Source organism: Ananas comosus, linkage group 10, assembly GCF_001540865.1.
Source record: "Ananas comosus cultivar F153 linkage group 10, ASM154086v1, whole genome shotgun sequence".
Taxonomy (NCBI): Eukaryota; Viridiplantae; Streptophyta; class Magnoliopsida; order Poales; family Bromeliaceae; genus Ananas; species Ananas comosus.
In genome coordinates, this window is record NC_033630.1 from 623439 (window position 1) to 648761 (window position 25323).

Here is a 25323-nt window from a genome sequence, read left to right on the forward strand (position 1 = left end):
GGCCTTCGTTAGAGTTAAGAAGAGCGCGACTCACGGTACACTGGATGCGCGCAACAATTTCTAAAGCGTGTAAGGCTTGTGGGCCCCGCATGTCATCTCGCGTCCACGGTGTATACCCGTTACACAGAAAATTCTTAAATACGAAGTACCGAGCATGCGTGTCCTTCGGCCCAATTGCATCCAACAGCTCCACATGGCTTCTGGGCCTACAGGGATGAAGAAAAGCCCATACTGGCCCAATTACACTACAGCCCACTCAATCAACAGCTCTTTTACTTCAGGAACCACATTTTGACATACAAAAATAAAAAAATATTATATATATATATATATATATATATATATATATAATAAATATATATGGGTAGTCAAGGTTATGCTTCTATGACAGCAAAAAAGCTGTTGTAAATAGAAAAAAGATGTTACGCACTGTTTGGATGAGAGAATAAGAGAGAAGAAAAGAGAAATAAAGAACAGAAAGAAACAGAACTAACAATTTCTCAGACGAGAAAAGAGAGAAAAAAGAAAGAGAGATTTTGATAGTATTAACTAATTATAATTCTGACGCAGGAACACAAATAACAATTCCGATCCCAAAGAACAGAGATAGAGATCACAAAGAGGCCGTAAATGAGTGAATTATAGAAAGATATAAGGGAAGATAAGCAGCTAAAGGAGAGACGATTTAGAGATAGCTCATTGCGCAAATGAAAAAGTATGGGGCAGACGAACTATTTAGATAATTTCAGCGTAGAAAACTTACCTGCATTTTGACAGCTTGGTTCCTTATCTGGATTATGTACAATATGTCTCAACTCTTCGACTTCTCAGTATCGTAGGATCTATTCATGCAATGAATCACAAACAAAGAAATAGAAACTCCGAGCAAGATATGGCCAAAGCCAATGCAATCAAGTTCCCTCAAAGCTACTTGTAAGGGAATGATGCGGCAATGTCTATGTTGTTCCAAAAATCTTTTTGAATGTAATATCAGGACGAAACAAACAACAAAAAGATCTTTTATCAACCATATTCTAGCAAGAAATTATGATGTTGAGCTCCCCTTTCTTCTCCTATTAGTAGCAGTCTTTTTAACAGTTAAAGGTCTCCCAGCTGCAACTTCACTGGTCTTCTGATGCTGTTCATTCACAGGTTTCTCATCAGTAGTTCCCCTCAAGCTAACCTCCCTCCGCATCCTTAATATTTCACCCTTTGCTGAAGCTAATTCATCTTCAAGCTTTTTAGATCTCTTCTCCAAATTCTCTCTCTCACTCCCTAACCTCATAATAAGTTTTTGAGCATCCTCTATATTTTCCTGTGCGTCCTTTGCTACTTTCTTCTGTTCATTAAGTGCCTTTAGTAGCATCTCTTTCTCTGCTTCAAGATTGCCAGTTCTCAAATTCGTGTTTTCTAACTCCTTAGAGAGCAATAATGCACCCTTATTCATCTCATCAAGTGATTTAGTAGCCTCGTCTAAGTCTGATTCGAGAGCTTTTCGTGCTTCAGAATCTCTTAGCAATTGTTTTCCTAAAATCTCAAGTTCTCTGCTTACCGTAGCAACAACATTTCTTTCTTCTTTCAACTCCTTTGTTGTTGATTCTAGCTTCTTATAGATTTCCAATAATTCCTTCTTTAGGTCATCACGATCGTCTGTCATAGCTTTCAATTGATTAGACATTGCTCCAATTTCCTCTTGTCTGTTTTTGAGAACCTCCTTAATTGATGCCAGCTCGTTAGAAAGAGCTTCTGATGTAGACTTTGCCTCCCCCAGATTATTCGTCAAAATTTCTTTTGCTTCAATAAACTCGCTTTGAATTTTCGAGAGCTTGGACTTTAGTTCTTCATAGGAAGTTTTCGTTTCATTGAGTTCCCTAGAAAGTTTTGAAGACTCCAGTATAGTAGCTCCCAATGCCTCTTCAGTGGATTTAAGCTCATCTTTCAATTTTCTCACACTTTCTATTTCTCTCTCTACTGCTACTTTTAAATCATCCCTTTCTTTTTTCAAAACTTTAATCAATTCATGGTCATTGCTTGCTTCACTTAACGCAAAAGCGAGCTTTCCTTCGAGTTCATAGAGTTGACCATCCTTCTTAGCTAAAAGCTCTGAATCAAGGTTTGCTCTTCTTTCAGAAGAGGACCTCAATTTTTCATAATCTTCCACAAGACCATGAATTTTTTCCTCAATCTCACTGTTTGCTGCATGCAAATATTTTATTTTCTCATTCAAAGAATCAATTGAAGACGTCTTCGCACTTAGTTCCTCTCTGTTTGTTGAAATCTCTTCCTTCAATTGTTCTATCGTGGAATTTGCAGTTTCAAGATTCCCTTTACTCTGAACAAACATAGAGCTTAGGCTTTTATAATCTTTTTCCTTACTCTCAAGTGATAACTTGAGTTCACCAATGTTCTTTTCCTTGTCATTTATCTCTAAGCTAAGAAGGCTTACTTTATCTTGTAACACATCGATAGCATCGATCTTTTCTTTGATTTTTGATTCAAGTATCCTTTTATCTTCTCCAGCTTGTGTGATACTGCTTTCAAGTCGACCAATTTCTGCTTTCAGCTCCTCAGCAAGTTTTATCTCTCTCCGTAGTTCTTCACCCAAGGCTACACAAGTGCTTTTTGCAGAGGACAACTGGTTTAACAGAGAAGCTTCCTCCTCCTGAAATTTCCTGGCTTGCTTCTGTTGTTCTTCTTGCATATTCAATAACCTTGTCTCATAGTTTTCCTTCATTGAAGATGCTGCTGCTTCATCTTTGGCCAGTTTGGTTTTCATCTGCATCGGATAATTAAATTAGAAAAAAAGAAAGGCGGCAAAAATGTTCTAAATTATATCTATTTCTTCTACCTTAATGATTACAAAATTAGGAATCTTTCATCAAATTTCTTCCTATTTTAAGAGAGCTGAGGGCATCCTGTGTATAAATTGTTTCTTGTTCTTTTTTTATGACACAATTAAAGTGTCGCTTAGCTCGCCTTTGTCAAAAAACGGACATCATCAAATGGTGCTAAATTTTAGAGCAACATGCAGGAGGAGGGAAATAAGAGACCCTATCTTGCTTCTCTTTAAAGTAACCCTTTTAGACCATAACACATATAGTTCAAACCAGGAATCAAAAAGATAAGTGCTGAATTCTGAAAACGAAAGAAATATTACGGAGTTTTCTGATTTTGATGATAAAATTTGGATAGCTTAAGAAGAGAGAACAACATAGTTGCAATGACTGTTGAATCTCCAGATAAAAGGTCCACAGTAACCCTTACTCATCTAAAGATAAAAAGGCTTTGACAGTAATCAGTAAACCTTTCCCTCCCCTCCAGCAGGAAAGAAACACTGTTTTAGCATATAATGTACTTCGTTTTCATAAAAAGGTAATTGGTCTATTCAGGAATAATAGAACATCCAATTAATGCATTAACAGTTATGTGATAACAAATTCAAAGCTCATTTTGGTAAAAGAACATTGAAAAGATAACAAATTCAAAGCTCATTTCAGTAAAAGAACATTGAAAAGAAAATCCAGATTTTTTTTTTATAACTATGTATGGGACCCTAATTCAGCTTTCTAAAGGATATAATGCATTGACACCTCGTATCAAATCTGGCCCTCAATGTAGCTGGAGATCATCAAATACTATTTGAGAAGTTTTGAGAAATTAAGCAGCAGAAGCTCATTAGTAAATTATGCCTGTTTTATATGCTTTATTTTAGGAAAGGAGAAAATTACAGACATACGTATCCACCTATGATAAATTGATCATAAAAGTACATAAGCACATACATCAGGTCAATAAAGGCACATCAATTACTTCAACTATACGGAATGATGCATAAACGTAGGTTGAAAATATTCCAAGCAACACATAAATACATAACGAGGACCGTTTAGCAACATCTTTAAAAACCAGGGAGGAGATGGATTACAGATTCAATGCTCAATTCAAGAGCTGCCTTTTCCTTTTGAGATGTCGCATATAATGCACCGAGAATGCCCGACCCCACTATTCCAAGCCCATTTAGGAGAGATACAAATGGATTTCCCGGTCCTTCTTGTAACTTTACTGGCTGCAGAAAAGATAAATATATTAGATTAAACAAGAAAAAAATAATAGACTCGCATGGTGAATTGTCTGGTTATTATATAGCTAGAAAGGAAAGGTTATCAAGCCACCTCAGATTGGTTAGGCTCCTGCAATAAAACTTCCTTCCCTGCTTGTTGGAGCCCATGAATTTCGGGTTTAATTACATTGTCTTCATCTGAAATACCTTGGATTTCTGACTTTACTACATTTTCTTCATCTGAAATACCTTCCTTTTCTGGCTTTACTACAGTATTTTCATCTGAAGCACCTTGCACTTCTGGCTTTGCTATACTGTCTTTATCTGTACAATAAGATAGATCAGCAGAGGTTGTCAAACAAACCATAGTGTGATGGGGAATGGACAAGGAGATAAACATGTAAGATAAACATGTATAATCTTAAATTTAAGGATAAAATGATTTTGAACCCATATACTACACTAATCTCAAATTGAAAATTCCTAAAGACAAATGCAACAGTCCCTTTGGCAATATACATACGCTGCCACATGCTATGAACACCAAGTAGCCTTTTAAGCCACTTATATTGTACCATACAATTTAAGATTCTCACAGAACCTACAACATTAAATTATGGTTTTATGTATAAATTACTCACATAAATTCTTTTTTCTTCGAGAAAAACTTATTTGAGACAAGGTAGCCTCATGCTTCAAGTTGAGGCTCTGCTCAAATGCCTCAAGGGGCATTGGTGAGGCATCATGAGTTGATGCACCTGCATTACAAAGAAAGACCCATGATTGATATTTTTCTATATGTATGAAATCTCTGGTGAGAAAAACATACATTATGCCTTTATTCTATTGTAAGAGAGAGAACTGAAGGAGATTTTGCCTTTTCTTCCAATACTAACTTACGAGATTGTACGAATATTTAAGCATGAAGGTAAGGGACCAAGACACTATAGAGATGTTCTGTCTCAGGGTTAGTATTCCACATTAGGTACAAGGACACTTTGCCTTCTACTATATTGCACCTTTAATTATCTTTGTATCTGCACAGGTTTAGCTGATTCTTGTTTGATATCACATATATATGGAAGGGATATAGTTGATCCTTGCTTAATATCATATAAAATTTGGACGAAAGTACTTCATGAGGCTGACATGAGGTTAAAGTTGACAATTGAATCAATACGCTGAAACAAACAAAGAGCCAAAAACTTTCTACAGGGATTATTTTTTTGATCAAATCCGTAACCTGAAATTCAAACAACTAGAGATTGCAATAAATAAACAAATGTAGAACCACATTGAAGGTCAACCTTGCATTTCAAATTGCGACCAGAAAAAAATAGTAGGAAACTAAAGAAGGGATAGGGGTTCCTATACCAATTTCATCACATTTACTGAATTAAAGATAATGTGTAACTCTCTGAAAGAGAATAATTGTTAAACATGTGACATAAAATTCTTAAAACCAAGCTACCAGAGCAGTACTCTAGGTCATATATACCTAATCGAATCCCCTTTTTCTTTTTCTTTTTCTTTTTCTTTTTTCTCGTTTGGCAGTATGCTTCTCAGAATCCCAGAAATCTTATGATATATGAGTATTTGAGATCTGATAAACTTTCCCAATTAAGTACTGCCGCTGACGAATCGAAGGAACTCTCTGACACCACAGTGACAACCCAATTTAGAACGGATCTTAACCACATGGACAAAATGCGTAAATCCTACTTAACCTACTTCCTAATATTAGTTCTCTACTTCTTGCACATACAATCGTGCACCAATCATCTTCCGTTACGGGACAATTTTGAAGGCGCGCCCCGAAATTAGGATGTTGGCATTGCAATCATTCCTTTCACGAGTATGCAAATCCAGATCCTTCAATTCCTTGGTAACCAATGTTTTCTATTGATCAATTCTTGTTTAAAATAAACTAAATCCACATAATTCTAACACCTCAAGCATAAACCTACCCAAAACACACTAGAAATTTCCACAGGCTACTTAAATTACTTGCAACAAAGACTAAAATTACCAACTACAACCGAAAAATAGATAGAAATTCTTAAAGAAAAAACAAGGGAATTAGCACACAAACCTTTAACCAAATTTTCCACAGCAATCGCTCTGAGGTGAAAGAGGGGCAAAACCGAGACACCTACAAGGAGTATCGCTCTCCTGTTCGACGAACTCCCACTGAGATCACCATCGCCATCGCTGGAGCTCACCGCGAACACCTTCTTCGCTGTGGATCTCCTCTTAGGGCAGAGTAGTAAGAGTGGGGACGACGGAGCGTGGTGGGAGGAGGGTGCGGACATTGGCGAGCACAAGAAGCTCGAAGAGCTCACTACGAACCCCATTTGTGTAGCTCCCTCTTTTCCCTTACTACGCTTTTTTCTTTTTACTTTTCTTTGGAGAGCTATGAGTTTACACGCTTCGTTCTTCTTCTTCTTCTTCTTCTTCCACTTCGGTTTATCCCATCTTTTTTATTGCGTTTGGGGAAGAAGAGAGCGGTATGAGGTATCCACTTCCCCGGAGGATTGAAAGAGGTTTTGTTTTAGCCCCGGAGTGAGTGGAGAAGGAATGGGGTTACTTGAAATTACGGTATTAGCCTTGAAAATTAGAATTTGTTTGCTTCTTAGTCCCTCGCAACTTTAGATATGCGAGAGCAGTCCCTCATTTGTGAATATTGAAAAAAAAATAAAATCAAAGTGTGCATGCTAAAAGGTTTACTGTAAATTATTTTTATATAAGAATACTAGTACTTAAAATTAATGTATAATCGAATAATCCTTATATCTCTCAATACTTACTACTGCTTAAAAATTCCACTACACTGCCTATAAATTTCAGAAATAAATTAAATAAATTATTGTTATAATTTTAGTTCTATTCAACATTATAAAATGATTCCATTCAAATTTTTCTAGATAGAATTGGCAATACTTTCATTCTAAGTAAACTATTGTGATGTATAAATTATAGGAAGCTAAAATCAATCAAAATTGAAAAATAATAAACTAGCAAATCAAAGATCTAGTACGTATTATCATAAATTATCAGTTGAACAAATATTGTGCTTTGTTGAAGGCTATATACTTGGTCTTAATCAGATGATGAAGAGAGGAGAGAGAATGAATCGTGACAAGAGAGAAATATAAGACAAAAATAATATTTTTTTTATCTATTGAATTGAAATCTGATTTTTCTTTTTAATTTTCTGATTTTTCAAGTAACTCCACTATATAGTTTACCGTTCATTTGATTCTTAGAAAGAGTAATTTTCATGCAAAAAAAAAGTTTCAAGATTTTGTAAAAAAGAAAGTAGCATTATTGGTTTTAATTTCTTATCCCAAAAATAAAAAAAAATGGTAGAAAATGATTTTCATAATTTTTGTTGAAAAATATTTTTATGCTCTTTTGATAAACCAAACACTATCTTAGTAGAAGTAAATTGTGCATGGGGATGATGATTTGATGAACTATTATATAAATCCTCTTGGATTGGTGGGCTTTCCTGGAATTATAAAGAGGACCAATGTGCAAAAAAAGCCTAATAACTAACAACCCCTGAATACGCAGGTTGAGGAGCAACAGTAATCCAACGGACAAATCAACACATGCGAATGTTAAAGCAACGCGTGTCAAATAATTGTCTCCAACTCCAAGGATCGAATTAAATCTCCGCCGTCCATTTATCCTTCTAAGGCAGTGTGTACTCAAGGTCATTTTCGTGAATGCCACAGCACGATACACATCTTGGCCGCTAATCGGGTGCCACGTCATAACCGTCGATTTTTTTTTTTGAGCGGTCGCCCAATGAGCGTGCGCCAGCTCAGCAACAATTCGGACGGGCACTATCCGCTGTGTGAGAACAGCTTTGGGCCACGTACCCTTTTGCAAGGAAATAGAGAAAAGATTTCCGGCCCATAGGCTATTTTTGGGCTCTTTTAAAGGCCTACGATTTTTTTTTTTTTTTTGAGGGAAAGATAGTATGCTACCGCTTCATTCAATGCGCAGATGAACTAGGCTTAAAAAAAAAAAAAAAAAGGACAACCACTAAACACAGTATTCTTCCCACACACTAACGGGAGCGTGTAGATCCGTCAGCATCTGTCTCACTGTGCGTTTTTTGTTATCGAAAATTCTTCTGTTTCGTTCTAACCAGATGGCCTACGAATATTTTTAATGGCCCAAAAAAGGGGCCTCTCTCTAGGAACATAAACAAGAATAAGATTGAATACACATAAGCACTTTCTTCTTCTTATTATTATTTTCTTTTATTAAGGCCTCGTTTGGCGCTGCATGCGACGCCCGTCACAGTGCATAGCCGGTGATCTCGCGCATATCCTACCTACCAATCTCGGCTCAACAAATTCAGAGAAGCATTACCATTTATCGCGTAATTTTAGCGTTTGCGCCTGTGGACGTGAAAGCAATTTGCAAGATGCTTTTACTGGTAGCTCACACTACACTGCAAAAGCCCTTCTGTCGCTTTGCTGAACTAGCCTTGGTAAAACTGGCCCTAGAGTCTTGTAATCTGAGCAAATAACCGATAGGGTCGGGTTCGGGCCGAGTCTAGTTTCAAGCCAGATTAGATTTGACCCATCAGCGGTCCGGTTGCAGTCGAAAATGACCGGGCACACCGGACCGGGCCCAAGTTTTATTGGACCTATTATTTTCTCAGTGGATCGGGTTTGGTACACTAAAAACACACCGACAGGCGACAGCATTATTGATAGTAGGTAAGAGTGACATCGATGGTAAAGCAAATCAAGGTAACCTTATAATCATGTGACAAAAACATTTATCTACATTTCGAAATACACAATTAAATCCGTCGATCTATTAAACTATATGAATCATCAATATTGTTTGTTCACGTGTCAAGCTTTTCTTCACCTCAACCGCATATCATTTTTATCCTTCCCTCCATTAAGTTTTTAATTAATATATCTAATTGATACATATATATAGGGCACAACTATTAAGATTTTAATTAATGTATTTAAATATTTCCATAGCCATATATGATCTCACCTTTTTATTTCTAATTAATTTATCATGACCCTTCCTATTCCCCTTTGCTCCACCTCCCACTGCCATTTATAATTCTCATATTTCTATTTCTAATTAATTAATCATTACCTTCCGCCAACCATATATAATTCTCGTATTTCTATTTCTAATTAATTCATCATGACACTTCCCCTTTCCTCCAATTTTCACTGCCATTTACAATCATTACATTTTTAATTCTAATTAATTCATTATGACATTTCCCTTTCCTCCATCAGACTTTCAATTAATCCATCTAAACGACATGTTGCCATCTACAATCCTCACCTCTCTATCCCTCATCTTTTTCTCTAAATTATTGCCTCCCTCCCTTCCTCCCTCTCTCTCACTAATGTGTGCTCACCTTCCCTCTCCGCTGCGGCCAAAGGGATCGTCGTCATCGTCACTATCGTTGTTGCAAGAGAAGGCATCGCCAGTTCCATCCCCATCGCCAACAACGAAGAACCTTCGGTCGGTGTGGCAAGTGATATACACAAAAAAATATTTAACTTTATTATTATTATTATTTCTATAGTTTCTATTCCCTACGAAGCGCGAGCCCTTCACTAGTGTAAATTAGACGACATTTAGAGACCATTTGGCTAGATATAATTATAAATAAAGTATAGTTGGAGATGTATGCAGTTGAAAATACAGCAATTGTAACTACATGCATTACGTTTGATTGGATGTAGTAAAAAGCGCTGCAACCACAAATAATTTAATTGGTTGCATGCAGTTGAGAAATAATTTTTAAAATTTTATCATTTTATATATATGATGGTAAGATTACCTCCAGCGAAAAAAAAAAATTTGTTTAGAAATTTATCTTTTACTTAAACCTACTCTCTTCAGCTACTGCAATTGAAACCGCGGTCAATTTAAGTATAGTTCTAATTGCTATAGTTGGGTCTCCTCCTATAGTTTCTACTATAACAGTTGGAATTAGATATATCAAACACCAAATTTGTATTTACATATAGTAACAACTATAGTACAGTTGCAACTATATACAACTAAACAGCCTATTAGACGTGGTTAGCCAGTGAGAGAGTTCCTTCCTATCCTTTCCTTTCTCCAATTAGTGCAAATTAAAAAAAAAAAAGGGCAAAGTGTAAATATAGTCCCTAAATTGTCCTTTTTGTTTAAAGAGATTAGTCGCCGAACTGTGGCCAATTTCTTATCATGTTCAAATCATGTTCTTTTCAAAAAGAGACAATTGCAATTAAATTGCTTGGAATCTATTGAAACTTTTTGAGTCGAAAGAGATCAACGATTCATTTGTGAATAAGCCCAACCGTTACTTCCACTTCTCACAATTAGATCTTTTCCCTACCCCATTGCTCACATATTAAAGAAATAAAAGAAGACAAAGTTTGAGGCAATTGATAGGCACATTTTTGTTCGTTGGTGCATTTTACTTAGATTGGGCAAGGAGCGAGTTCACGCCCAGGTTCTTGTAATCAACACTACCATTGACAGTGGACTTTTGTTTTGTATACCAGTATTGGAGGAGCACAAAAAAATCACAAGGTTTCCCCAAACAATGAGGTGAAAGAGATATTGTTCACAAAAGATATAAAAACAAGGGCTAATGGTTCTAAGCGTGGTCAGGCCAAGAACACGCTAACAAATTAAATGTTGAAGGCTCAATTTTGCTGACCACTTCATTGATATTATAATTCTGAATCTCTTCCACTATTCATATCCCGATTTGCAATTATTTCTACTTACGAAGCATTAAATAGTTAAAATTGAGCCTTCAATCTTTAAATTATCGCGCCCTTTATCTCGTCCAAACTCGACAGTTTTGCTAATGATTTGTGTAAGGAGATGAAAATTACGCAAGAGGTATGCAAACCACTAATGATCATGAGAGACAGGTTCCACTCGCAACGAATTGTAATATGATGGTGGATGAAAGGAAGAACAATAATGGCAGATAAAGAAGCCCAAGAAAAGAATTAGACATACATGCCACACAGTTTTATTCGATCATCAGCCTAGAGCAGGGTGTTGAATCAAATCTAGACAATGAAAAATATCAAAATTTACTCCGTGGGACGATAGTGTCATAAAGCTCGAGTCCCAGATAACTAAAGAACAGTTGGCTAACCGATATTGTGAGGAGAGTTTCAACAAATCGGAAGCTAAATTTACATCTTGGAGACTACTGAAGTTTCACATAATGAATCCTCCAGCAACACAGAGAAAGCGGTAGATTAGAATCAGAATGAGAATCTATGCATTTTCTATCATGTTTTGATTTCGGAGTTAATTTGGAATTTAGTATCGCGAGTTTCCAGCGGACGCAAATGGCAAAGTGGATAGTATAAACTAGCAAATTGTGTACACCAAACGCAGCTTGTAAAATTAACTTAAGAAGTTCGCAAAGCTTACAATGATACTGCAGCAGAGAGATAAAAGGAAAAATGGGGAGCCCATGGAGTGGCTAACACCCTTAAGATCAAAATTATAAGACGAACGCCAAAAGTTTTATCAGATAACCAAGAACTCTAGAATTGGAATAAAAGAGGGGGTTGATAATTCCCGGTAATGACCCGCCAGCATCAAATGAGCTCTAAAACAAAAATAAGCAAACAAATTGAAATGTACATCGCGACCATCCATGGCTGCGAAAGATCCACATAGAACAGCGCTTCTTGTATGGACGATCGGCTTGTTTACCTTCAAAAGTCTTTCATTGCCCACAAGATGGCTTGGTCGGGCCACGACAATTCTTCGGTTATGTAGCGGTGACCATCCCGGACATGAATATGTCCTCGTGAAAGAAAGAGCCGGGAGAATCCTCAGAGCTTGTTGATTGCTTCTCCGCTTCCTCTTCGATTAAGATTTCTTGATCACGGCAATTCGAGCTACAAAATGCCTTCTCACCTCTGCAATCCATCGAAGAAACTAAGGGTAAACATTTTCGCAAGCTACTAATTAGTTGCAACAAACAATTATCACAAACAAAAGGCTAAAAATGCAGGAAAAACCTATGATTATCAATGTATCATGAGTTTAGCTACAATTTGCTCCAATAACCAGTTAAGTGCTAGATACAATAATGCTACAATACAAGGAACTAGTAAGCGATTCAGAAAAGACAAGCAAGCAAAAAGAAATGTGTAGCTCATAAAAAACACTTCTTTACCTATAGATGTAGATGTCATTTCCTTCTAATTTCTTCTTGCAAGAGAAGCAGAAGCTCAGGAAATCATCATCAGGGGGGGCGGGTGTATAATCCACAGGAAAGTTAACCACCCAAGAAGAAGATCCAGCTCCCTCTTTTCGCTCCTTATTCTTACTATCAGGTGACTCAATTTTGTGGGATTCAAGAATACAATCCCCAAAAATGTGAGTTGTCTTTGGATTAGGTCCATGAGAAATTATGCAGGTGTAATCCTCCGATTGCTCGATCTCAACGATTGATATCGGGAGCGAGCCTGAGAAGTTCTCAAAACTGTAGCTTCCCTTAGCCGGCGGAGGCGAATCCAAAAGAGTGTTCTTCAAACTGGATGGGAAATTTTCAGAATTTGCCTTTGGGTTCTCATAAAATTGTTGAGTAGGGGGAATCAGCGATTCACCCAAATCGGCAGAAAAAGATCGATTTTTTCCGAGTTCCCCGCACACCAACTCAGCCCCTTTAAATCCTAATCCCATCTTTGCGCGAGTAAGCGAGGAAATCCCGTAGTCCTTAGGCAAAGATTTTGGAGCTGCTATTGAAGAACCATCTCTAAAACCAGTCAAATGGGTCTTAGGATTGGGGATATTGATCCTCATTTGTGATCCAAAAAGTATGTTTTTGCTCCCCAAAACACTCCCACAAACCATGGTTTCCTCTTCACTGAGAGAATCCACAAGGCCAAGGCCAACTCTTTTGTTGTCCCAGCTCCTTGGGGACCTCATACTCGGATTGGAAAAGAGCTTGTGATCAAGAGGAGAGGTTGGGCTTTTCGCAGAATCGTAGCAATCCGATAAGCCCTTTGTGGTGAATCCTACAAAGAGACCAGGGAGGCTAAAGAGTGAGGAGCTCCTCCCCTTTTGCACCAAACCATCATAACAGGACGATTCTGGGGGTGAATAATCATGCATTATTATGTGGGCTTTTCTCTGATCTCTCTGAAATGGCCTGCTCCTCTTCCTCAGCATTATTCTGAATCTCTTCTACAAATCCCTGAATCAAAATGACAAAGAAAAAAGGAGGAATAAATTTTTAGTGTGAATAGAAACCTTCAAGGATGACTACATTAACAAATATCACTTAAAAAAATAGGGAAGTTCCAAAAAAAAAAAAATCAAAATCCATCTCTGTTGGAACTAAATCAAAGAGCATCATTCACATAATGATTCAGAAATGAGTGTAATCATCATATATTTAAACGTCCTTTTTTGATCATATCAAATAAATGAGATTGTTTATTCAACAAAAAGGAATAGGCATAGAAACCCAACATCACATAGACTCACCCAATAAAAACCCAAGTTAAATTTTTAAAAAAAGAAAGAAAATCTCCTCCTTTTTTTTTCGTTGCATTTAAATGAAACACCAAATGTTTTACAAAGGAGATAGATTTAGAGGTGTGTGAACATAATGTCGACATCACAGATATTATAATGTCACCAAATCCCAATCCAGAAAATTTTTGACACATCAAGCCTACAAAATCATCTAAAAATCACATTTTGAATCACGAGTAAGTAGCATCAGATAAAGGAATCAATACTGCAAATAAAGGATCCCATAGATGAACCTGAGATTACACTAAAATAGCTTCCTTGCGCAGAACCAGGAAAATAAAAATAAAAGTCAAAAAATCCCAACAACACACACACACACACACAAAAAAAACGAATCTTTAGTTCTTTACCAATGCACACAGCACACTCAAATCATCCGAATAAAAAAAGAGGAGATTAAAAAAAAAGGAACCAAAACATAACAACTTGAGAGGCAACAACCGAACTAAATGACAAGACCCACGAAGTGCATGAGGAAATGGGTACCCTGCTACTACAGAGAAGAGAGAGAAAAACCCACAAAGAAATGGGAAAAAACCCACCTTTGCTTTTCGCTCTCCTTTCTCACTCAAGTCCCTTCAATCTGAGAGAAAAGAGCAAATAAACCCCTCTCTCTCTCTCTCTCTCTCTCTCTCTCTCTCTCTCTCATAGAGGAGAGAGAGCTCAGTGAAGAGACCCAGGACCAGTAAAAATAGGTTGACAAAGTTATATGAAAGCTTACACACTACACTACACTACACAACTCTCTCTCTCTCTCTCTCTCTCTCTCTCAATCTTTTGTCTGCATGCATCAAAATCAGAGAAACAGTGTGGCTTCTGAAATACTCCTCCCATTCATGACTTGTCAGAAAAGAAAAAGAAAAAAAATACAAAATATGGAGTAACTATTATTATACGTAGCTCTACGGTTGGTACGTACATAATGCCTATAGATAGCAAAAATTATTCCCTGCACCCTGTGTATTATCATATTCTGTACACCATACTCAACATTACCTGGGAAACATGTAACCGTAGAAATTAATAATATTATTATAAAAATAATTTAATAATTTATTTTTAAACTTTTTATATAGTATTTTAGGAGTACAGCAGTTAATGCACCGGGCGCATGTAATAATTTCTCGAGAAATAGAATGATGTGGACCAATTTATACTCCACATTGCTCCAGCGAAACGAGAACCGCTTGCGCAGTGGAAACGCGTTTCCTCGTCGGCAAATCCCCCGTTGCTCTTTTGCTTCTAGTTTAAATGNCAAGCAAAAAAAAAAAAAAAAAAAAAAAAAAAAACTTATAATAGAGCGGAATCGGTTTTGGGGAACGGATGGGAAACGATTCTATGGGTGGAATAAGAGCGTTTCCCGCAACCCTACAGTGGTCGGTGGTGTCCTCTACGACCCGGACATGGCGCGACTCTCGATGGATTGGACCATAGAAGGACTAAAGCAACCAATGAGAATTGACCTGTCCATTTTTTTCCTTTTTTTTTTACCCCTTTTTTTTTTTTACTTTTATCGCTTTTTCCCCGTTTTACCCTCATATCTGATTACGCCACGTGGACGGTGGATGATCGGAAGGGGACAATCTCTCGCTATCGAGGCGCTCTCTTTTCTGTCGCCGAACGGACGGCTGCGATCGCGCCGGGCCCACGGGGGAGCGGCGGAGGGCTCAGATTTATTTTCCTTTTTTTTTTAATTTCTTGCGGTGGGCCCCGCGGTGTTGAACGGGGAAAGGTTCGGGTTCTGATGAGGTGAGGGGGTTGGGTTCACTTTTATGGCGACAGTGATGGCAAAAAACGACAAAGCCGAGCCCGGTGGGGCCCACGGCGTAACTGACGCGCGTCGGAGTCAGTTATTATTTCCTGCACCGCGGTCCATACACCAAAGCCACCACAAGTCCAACAATTTCACCTAGCAAAAAATAACAGATGTGAGAATCAAAAAATAATTTTTTTTTTTTTGAGAGATAGATAGCATACTAACCGTTTCGTTTATTTCATTTAGAAATAAATTTAGCTGAAAATGTGAATCAACTAGGATTGAAATTTGGATCTCGGTTACTAACCATCAAGCCCTTTACCACTTCCTCTAGGAATGGTCAGTATCGAAAAGTGATATTAATAGATTAATTTTTCACAGGAACATATCAAATTTGTTGAGAATATTTTTAAATGCAGTCAATAAAAAATAGCTACTTCACAAAAATTATATATATTTATATTAATACTAAATAAGATTAATTAATATATAGTATCATTCTTTTAAAATTGTTCTCTTTTATATACATAAACTGTTCAGTATCTTGGAACCCCAAGCAATTGGTCCTAAATTCAACTTCTGTATAAAGCACCAGTAAAACTATAGATGTGTGAAAATATATCTATAAATAAAAATATGTATATATTTATATTTTTAAGTTTTAAGACCTTAGGCTTGGAGGTTAATTCGTAGACTCCGGTTTGTAGAGTGTGGTCCATGCAATAATTTCTAACAATGAGTGGCGTCTTTACAATCCTCAGAAACCGATCTACTCGAGGCGAGGAGCAGCTCGGAAAGCAACGGCTGGGCTCGCTGGTTAGTAAAAATTACAAAAATGGCACTACAATTGCATTTTTTTTTACCGACCGTCCCTAAAACAAGTGACAAAAAATTTGGTGATTGGTACCTGAGACCCAAGTTCGAATTCTAATTGATTCACATTTCTAGCTAAGTTTATTTCTAAATGAAATAAACGAAACGGATAGCGTGTTATCTATTTCTCAAAAAAAAAAAAGTATTTTTTTTAAAAAAAAAAATAATGTTACAGAGAACTATTAAACTTTAAAATGCAAAAAAGAGAAAAAACAAACTACCAATTTCTCTAATGTAAAATTAAATATTATTCATTTTTTCAAAAAAAAAAAGTTTGTAGGTATCGTAATTATTTGAGTACGGGTGGATAGTTTAACTTGCGAACTGTATTTGTACCAAAATGGACAGATAAGTCTAACATAATAAGTGAAATTAATCAGCGCTCGTCAACTACGAATTAAATATAAAGAATCGCATAAAAGTGATCATGTACAGATGAGTGTGGTCCATGCACGTATTCGTGTTTGAAGAAGACAACATGAGCCTACGCATTCGAAGAGCAGGGTGAAGTAGTAAAAGGACTTAGAAGATGAGAAGAGGTTAACATTATTTGTGCCCAGATATAACAAATCTCGCGATGTGCTTAACAGAAATACCACAAGTTGATCGTAAATCAAGTATTGTATACACGATGAATGACTAGGATAGTAATTCGTGCGATGCGATAAATAGATAATAGAAAAAAAAAATAATGACAAAATAAGAAAAAAAAGGTGATGAAAAAAGCGATGATGAAGAGTGGGATTCATCTTGCCGATGAACGAAGATAACAACCGAAGGAATAAAAAGAGGAACAATTCAATCTAATATGGAAGTGTGATTTGGCTCGGTTCAAGCAAAAAAAAAAAAAAAAAAAAAAATGGTTTCGTTCGAGCAAAGGAAGAAGAAAACTTTAGCCGGTTCGGTGTGGAGTCCACACTCGATAATGATCGGTTTCATTCATGCAAAAAAAAGAAAAATCGGTTCAAAGATGAAAAGATGTGGAACAGTTGGGTCGGTTCGATCCAATGTAATAGGCTGACCTTGTTCGGTTCAAGTAAAGAAAGAGAGAAGTCAGGTTCAGTTCAAATAAAAAAAGAAAAAAAAGTTATGTGAAATATTTGAATCGGTTCGGGAGAGTCCACACTCAATAATAATTGGTTCGGTTTAAACAAAAAAAAAGAATTTAGAGCTGATTAATTCGGAATGGGGCTCACACTCAACAATGCAGAGAATATTGCCATTTGGTAAATTTAGAAAAAATAATATATAAGTATAGATGATAAAAGTAATATTTAAAAGTTCATTGATTTGGCAAATAACGAACACAAAGCGAGGAAATAAAAAGCTTACTATGCGAGCAGATATATAGTGGGTCATTTTATAGGAGAGGAATAGTATTATTCTCAAGGAGAGGAGGAGGCCCTTTCACAGGTTACAAAAGAGCATTCGAACTTGTTAAGCTCTTACCCTATGTGTTGCAAAGGCCGCGTAAAACTGTGGGTAGCATACTATTTTTTTTATTTTTTTTTTTCAGTTCTTTTACTGTCTTTTTCTCGTTTTTTTCAGACATTTTATTTCGTTATCTCTTTTTTTTTTTTGCAGTTAAATTTATCTATTTTCATAACTAAAGTAAAAAATAAACTAATTTTTTTTTCTAAAAAAAATAATAATAATATTGATTCGTATACGGCTTCGTTTTGCAGTAAAGATAAAATACGCACATTCAAATCTACACACCATGAATTTAACTAAGGCGATTATACATATAAGACGTACATAAATGTAATGATATGGACATCCGGGCCCAGCTTTACGGTGGGCCCCACATGTCAGTGTCGCAAACCTGGGCGACATGTAATTGTTCCGCAGAGGACCACTTTTATTAGTGCCATAATATTCGTGTGGACTTATGTGTGTGGAGCTCTGCATCGTGCCTCACGTACAACATGTGATCACTACACCATCTTTAATCGATACCACTACAAACTTTTCACTTTGTGGCGGCCCCACACCGTACCGCCCACACCCCCGTGTACCCATTCCACCACCCCCGTTAAGAATTTGGTGAGTAGTATTAGAATTTTTAAATTAAATTTAACTATTTTATATTTATTTTTAGAAAATTAAGTGAAGGGGGTAATTTATTAAGTTTTCTCTTAAAAAACATTAAAAAAGAAAACTGTTCAAAACCTCCTAAAATGCATCGATCAGGTGTATCATGCATCATACTTAATTCAACAATTTATTTGTTCTATAGATGGTCTAATAATAGTGAATGAGCAACTTGCATTTGTATCCCGATATTTTTTATATGGATGAGAGGCAAATTGCGGGCACGATTATATCAAAGTTTGCTAACTTGTCTTGCAGTCTATATAAGAGGTGATCTTTTATGTAATAGTTGGATCACGTTATACATATCTCAGACCGATCAAATTTCTCTATTTGAAAAAAAATTATTTTATTAAAAAATTTATTATAAAATAGAAAAACTCTATAATATTATAATTCAATTAGTTTGAAATATGATGACATAGTATAGCTGTTCCATCTCACACTTTTTTCTAAATAAAACGGTAATTTATTACAACACAACCTAACTTCGTCGCAATTCTTAAATTCGACGAAATCTATGTTAACAGTCTATATTAAGTTTGGCCTCCCGCTTCTCCTCTTCCAATTACACTGTAATGCCTTGAAAACAAAACTTTATAATATAAAGAAAATTTATATATATATATATATATATATATATGATTATTTCATTTATTTATAACGAATAGATAATTTTTGAGAAAGGTGCATGATGCACCTGGTGCATGCACAACTTTCCGATTCTCCCACCAATAAACTGTCTAACGGTCGAAACGGCTCCGTTACGGTCACATACACTGTACCGCTCACTAGAGGACGATTTTCCGTGGACGTACCGTTATCATCATCATTACCGGTCGCACTCAAAAGGTACCAACCCACCAACCGACGCAGTTAAAGTGAAACCCACGAACCACAATTCGACCCGAACCGAGCTTAATTTGGCCGAGACATGTTCCCCACCACTTCATTGTGCTGGGTAAATTGCATAACTACTCTGTGTACCATACCCATGTTCTTACCTGGTCCCTGCGCTATTTGACTACTTCAACAGTTTTGATCTTTGAATTTGTTTCTTTTTCCCCATACATTATTATATACTATAATAATATCCGTTAACAAAACAAGATTCGAATAATTTCAACACAAAATTCTTTCTTAATTCTTTGCAAGCACCGGATTACAAATATCATGATCATAATCTGGGGCGGAACCAGAGCCTTTTATTTGTTGGAGGACACAATGGATGGCCAACATAATTATAAGATTAAATTTCAGACAGATCCCTATAAATATAGTGAATTATAAATATATTCTTATAAAGTTCAACCTTCATATATTGTTCTTAAAAAAGTGCTAATATTTTCTAACATGTCCTGTTGTTAGGATTCATTAGAAATTTTTTTTCAACCATAGGTAAAATACTCAATTATAGCTAATTAATGAAGTGAATTGACCTATTTATCCATCTTTAATTAACAGTTGGAACTTTTGGATGGGTATATTTATGATGACAAAAATATCATTTCACTTATAAAATAAACAGTATTTTAACGGTAACAAACTAAAGAGATATATTTGAAAACATTATAATTTTTTTACGGACAATATATAAACGTTAAATTTTGTAGAGATATATTTACAATTCACTATATTTGTAGGCACCTATATGAAATTAACCCTAATTTTAAACATCTCCATTAGCCTTTATTTTTTTTAATATTTATAAATTATACTAAACTACAATTCTATACAATAATTTTATTATGAGATATATGATTATCTAAAATATTAACAAAAATATTAATAAATTTTCTGGCTAGCTGGTTAGCTATTTTTTTTCTTTAATAAAAATTGACAAAAAGGGTCATTGAATAATAATTTATAATTTATAATACTTTTTTCTTTACTAAAAGAGTACGTATAAAAAAACTCGGAAAAATTTTGTACTGACAGATCTTCAAATTATCACTATGATATATTCTTCATTATAAATGTATGTCTATAAAAATGTTATAGAGAGAGAGTTGAGCTACTAAATATTATTATATACATTTGCTAACACATTAATAATTTATAAAAATATTTTTTTTTAAAAAAAAATACTAGTTGTACAGTGTATATTCAAAATGAAGGTGTAGATCTTACACCCTCCTTACTAAATTTTATAAATCTTTTTGGAATTTTAATGCTAAAAAAAAAATCCACAAGTATGCAGTTATAGTTCTTGATTAATGAGATGTAAGAATTATATTTCTGTTTGGGAACATATACTATTGTTCTTTAATAACAATCCAAAATATTTTTTTATTTTTAAAAGTTTTCTATTAAAATTATTATCAATTATTATATCTTATTAAAATTTAAATTTTGTGTATTTCTGTCAATCGCTTATAAGATATATTTAATACAAAAATTATAAATTAGTCAAATGCCAAACTTGGAAAATAACACAAAGCATTTGGTAACATATCCCTAAGCTTGTGTTTGGTTCGGGGTTAAGGGGTGGGATTAACCCTTAACCCCGGTTTTATTCCCAAACATAATTTTAGGGGGTGGGGTTAACTAAACCCCCCTCCCCTGAGAATTGGGGTGGGATTAAAGTTAATCCCATCCCTATTTAAAATTTAAATTTTAAAATTTAAATTATTATTTTTAATTATATAAATTTTAAATTTAATATTTTATATTTAAAATTTTATAAATTATAATTTTAAATCTTAAAATTTTAATGTTGGAATTTAAATATTTAGAATTTAAAATTTTTAATTTTTAAATGTTAAATTATTATTTTTAATTATTTAAATTTTATATTTGTTAGATTTGATTTAAATTTTATAACTTTAAATTTTTAAATTCGAGATTTAAAAATAAATTTTAATTTTGAATTCTGTAATTTTAAAAGTTATCCATTTAAATTTAAAATTTGAAATATAAAATAAAAAATTTAAATTTAAATATAAAAATTGGGACAAAATTATTATTTTCTATTTATAACAACCCACTATCCTTCTTATTCCAACTACTCCAACCAAACGTTATTTTTCTTATACCTGGACTAAACCCAATTCTCAACCAAATACAAAATTACTCTAACCCCAACTTAATCCTGAACTTAACTCTATTTCTGAAATAACTAATTTTTACTTAATCTAGAACCAAAGAGTAGCTAAGATATTTGGAAAAGATTGTGGGAAACTAACTTTTTTTTTTTTTTTTACTGTTATTTTTAATTCCTCATCTACCCATAGATTTTACTTGCAAGTACGATCCTTTTTGTCGTTTTGCGTGACTCAGCTTTTCATGATTTCCGGTGTCAGAGAAAGAGCCGTGCACGCCTACGTACCGCGCGGCGATCCAACGGCGAGGAATGAAGATTCTCTGACCGTTGCCGTCATATCAACGGCGAGGATCGCCCTCATCGTACGGCATCCGCGTGGCGAACAGAGGCGGATCCCACCGCACGTGCGGAATCCGACGTGGCAGGTCATATAGGGCGCCAGTTGTTGGAGCGTTGCTCGTGGAAAAGATACGCCCCCGTTATCTCTCCCCAGCTTTTTGACCTTTCGATCACCGTATCCATCGAATGGACGGTGCAGATCAACTATTGCGAGAACCGAGATACAATAATGTACAGGTAAAAATGGATGAAGGACCCTCAACTACAGATTTTTCGGAAGTAGGCCCCTCAACTCCACCTTTATTTTATTTACACTGCTTGAACTGCTAAATATTTTTTTTCCTTAAATTATTCTAATTAGTTAAATTAAAACTTTACTAAATTCAATATTATATATTATTTAATTCTATAAAATTTTCAATTAAAAAAGATAAAAGTTAAGAAAATGCAAACAAAAAAAAAAATGTAAAGTTGGGAAAATATTAATGTTTACTTATTTTTATGAATGATATTTTTATCTAGGCTAAAATGAAACAGATACAAGGAATAATCCTGGACTCACATGGGCAATAGTGGGAATAACAGTGAGAATGGATTGTACTGGGATAGTGAAACAAGGGGATTTGGAAATAATTTAATCATAAATTAATTATTTAAATATTTTACTCAATCTTTTGCTCCTGCAGAAAATTTTCTTTGCCCCTTGCAACCTGTAATTATTGCAGGAGGCTGTTTCTAGTCACGAAGAACTAAAAATTCCATTAGAAAGTGGCCCAAAAAATTATTTTTAAATGCACTATTTTATTATTTTGTTACTTTTGTTTAAGGAAGTGGGTAGCACCAGAGAAACAAGAAGATTTTTTTTTAAAAAAAAATTGTGATTACGTATAGGATTTGAATAAGTGGTTGGTAGTAGTTTAATTTTCTAATGAATGCGAATAACTAAACCTTATTTGGGTGCTAAATTTATGTCCTTCTTTCTAAAAGCGATGTGTATAATATGAAACATATATGTCATGCGTTGCACGTTAATGTATGATATATGAATGGTTCTCAAAGTTTCAGTATTAAACTAACTATTGGTTAATTAATGGGGCATATAGTGTCACATAGAGGGTGACATTATTCTAGGAGTAGTTGATCAAGCCGTTCGTTTTTTAATTGACGGTGATCCTGCGAGCACTTGCTGGGCTAGCGAACTGCATGTACATTTAATTTGTTTCTATTCAACTCTATCGTATGATAAATATCAGATACCGCTTTGAAGAAGATGACCTACAAGAACTACCAAGGCGGGTTTCGCCCCTCGCGCGGTATGTGCTAAAATTTAGAACTCGAGCCCCTACTACTTATTAGTATTTATGGGCTCATACAGGATTTTGGTGGCATGGGATCAGCGAGCAATGTCACACACACAAAAAAAAAAGAAAAAATCATCTGAACAATAAGAAAATTTGGCCCTTGTGTGTACATTAAAGCTCTAAATTATAGTTACTAGTGTAAATTTTTAGTTTTAGATAATTTGTTGTCTAAAAAGAATTACAAATACGTATATAGTTCTAGATAAATATAGTAACTGAATTCACAGTTGTAGTGGAGCTCGATCAGGCCCTTCATCCTTGCTTCAAGGTTTTAAATACTTAGCTAGAATTGTGCATAGATTATCAGTCTAGGATATTCTTAGGCGTAGGTTACTTTTCAACTTTATCATCATAGATAAGTGTCATTTTTATTGAATGAGAGTATAATTATAAAGCAACAGTAACGGAAAAAAAAAAAAAAGGAATAACGCCGAATATACATCTCAAAACTTGAAAAATATCTTACTTATCTGTGGTTTTCAAAATTATCTTCTTTGTATCTAAATTTTACCTTGAAAAATGTCAGTTTCTTTCAAATATATTCTTCTCCTTGAGGATTTATTGGAAAGATTTAAATTTTTAGAAGGCATTTAGAAAATTAAAGGATTAATTTGAAAAAAAAAGAATAGTAATTAGTGGTATATGGCAAATTTTCTCTAAAAGTAGATATATATATAGTTGAGACTTGCTTTGTGTCTGACAAAGCAAGCTTAATTTGTTTGTAATTTTGTATCAGTCCATTTTTAAAATCCTCATATTTATTTTATTTACTACCACCAATATTTCTCCTCGATAAATGAAACAAAAAGGAAAGAAAATGAATCAAAAAATCAACTATATATATTTATTTATTTATTTATTTATTTATTTATATTTATATTTGCAAGTGTTGCTTCTCTAGTCCTCCTAAATGCATCCACTAAAATGACAGGAAATCTAATCAATGCACCTGCTATATATTAAGATGCCATGCATCTACTTGCTCAGTTCTGATATTATATAATTACAACATTAATTGTACCTTTGTTCTCACCACTATGTAGGAGCCTAGTTATGCCTGTGACACAATTTTTTAAAACGGACCCCATCAACCAAATATGTCATCATTTGAATCATTCCAGAATCAGAATAAGATACTGAAACTTTATTAAACACTATTTAATAAATTCCCCTATTTATTCAATAGCCATTAAGATGCCTAGTGTTTCATTTATTTGTTAATTTATTGATTGTTGATTCATTTTCTTTTTTTCTTTTCTTTTTTATGTGCAATCCATGCTTTTGCTTTACAGTCCATGTTCTCTTAATACTCAACTTAGAGCCGCAATAATAGCTAATACGATTTTATTAATAAGGATTAGTCCAAAACATCCACTCTACACCTCAGAGTGTTGTGCTAGAACAATGCGATTGTTGAGCTGCCAAAATCGCCTTTATTTGGTGGGCTAAACAAACAGTTGGTGTTAAGCGTTATTATAATATTTATAATACTATTTTATATGTTTGATTAAATTATTGGAGGGAACAAATACAATTTTTGAGCAACTAAAATATATACCACGATTTTTGGACTTGGAGAGACAATACAAGCTCGATGAGAACTATTAAAATGCTTTAGTACAATTTTGGCAAGCAAATGATGCGATAGTAAATACCGAATTTTTACTATGACTAGGTCACTTTGATTGTATACAATTACCCTTGATCTGTTGCACAAGATTTGATGTTGTGTTTTTTTTAAATGTTTTTTTTTTTTGAAATTTAGTGATGAGGGCTAGGGAGCTGTACGAAAGCAACTCGCTTCCCATTTCTCAACTTGAGCATAAATTAAAAGTTTAATTCAAAATTCTCATGAAAATAGGGTACATTCCTGTTTCCTCAAAAAAAAAAAAAAAAAATCTCATGAAAATACTTTTTAAACTTGAACAAATTTGATGAAATTATGAACTAGCATCTACAGAATTCAAATAGATTTAGAAATTGCTCTGATTGCATATCAGCTCACGTGAAAGTATCATAAATTTAGATGGATATGCGGAAAATTCTGGACTAAATTTAGATATTTAAATTAATTTGTAAGTGCAAGTGTAGTCTCTTTATCTTTCACCACAAAAAAGAAACGAAAAAAGAATTTGTTTATCTCTTGTACTATTTTTCAACTCTCCAAAGCAGTAGCCTCATACAAAAATTGAAGAAATATTATTGGTGGAATCGGGTACAA

General features: G+C 34.7%; 2 protein-coding genes across 6 annotated transcripts; both read right to left on the reverse strand.

Annotated features, from left to right (window-relative positions):
• Positions 733-6607, reverse strand: LOC109716478 (MAR-binding filament-like protein 1). 2 transcript variants are annotated; one of them, XM_020241955.1, is made up of 5 exons: positions 6153-6607; positions 4702-4818; positions 4173-4384; positions 3926-4066; positions 733-2776 (listed from the first exon to the last, which is right to left on the reverse strand). In XM_020241955.1, exons 1-5 carry the CDS (start codon positions 6412-6414, stop codon positions 1046-1048), a joined length of 2463 nt encoding a protein of 820 aa, XP_020097544.1. In that variant the 5' UTR covers positions 6415-6607; the 3' UTR covers positions 733-1045. The 2 variants fall into 2 exon arrangements, with proteins under 2 accessions (XP_020097544.1, XP_020097545.1); XM_020241956.1 differs by lacking the exon at positions 4702-4818.
• LOC109716663 lies at positions 11458-14380 on the reverse strand. Of its 4 annotated transcripts, none has more exons than XM_020242203.1 (3): positions 14123-14380; positions 12270-13292; positions 11458-12009 (listed from the first exon to the last, which is right to left on the reverse strand). In XM_020242203.1, the coding sequence occupies exons 2-3, from the start codon at positions 13265-13267 to the stop codon at positions 11859-11861; spliced, it is 1149 nt and encodes a 382-aa protein (XP_020097792.1). In that variant the 5' UTR covers positions 13268-13292; positions 14123-14380; the 3' UTR covers positions 11458-11858. The 4 variants fall into 4 exon arrangements, with proteins under 4 accessions (XP_020097792.1, XP_020097790.1, XP_020097793.1 ...); XM_020242201.1 differs by having other exon boundaries at positions 14179-14379; XM_020242204.1 differs by lacking the exon at positions 14123-14380 and adding an exon at positions 13987-14104.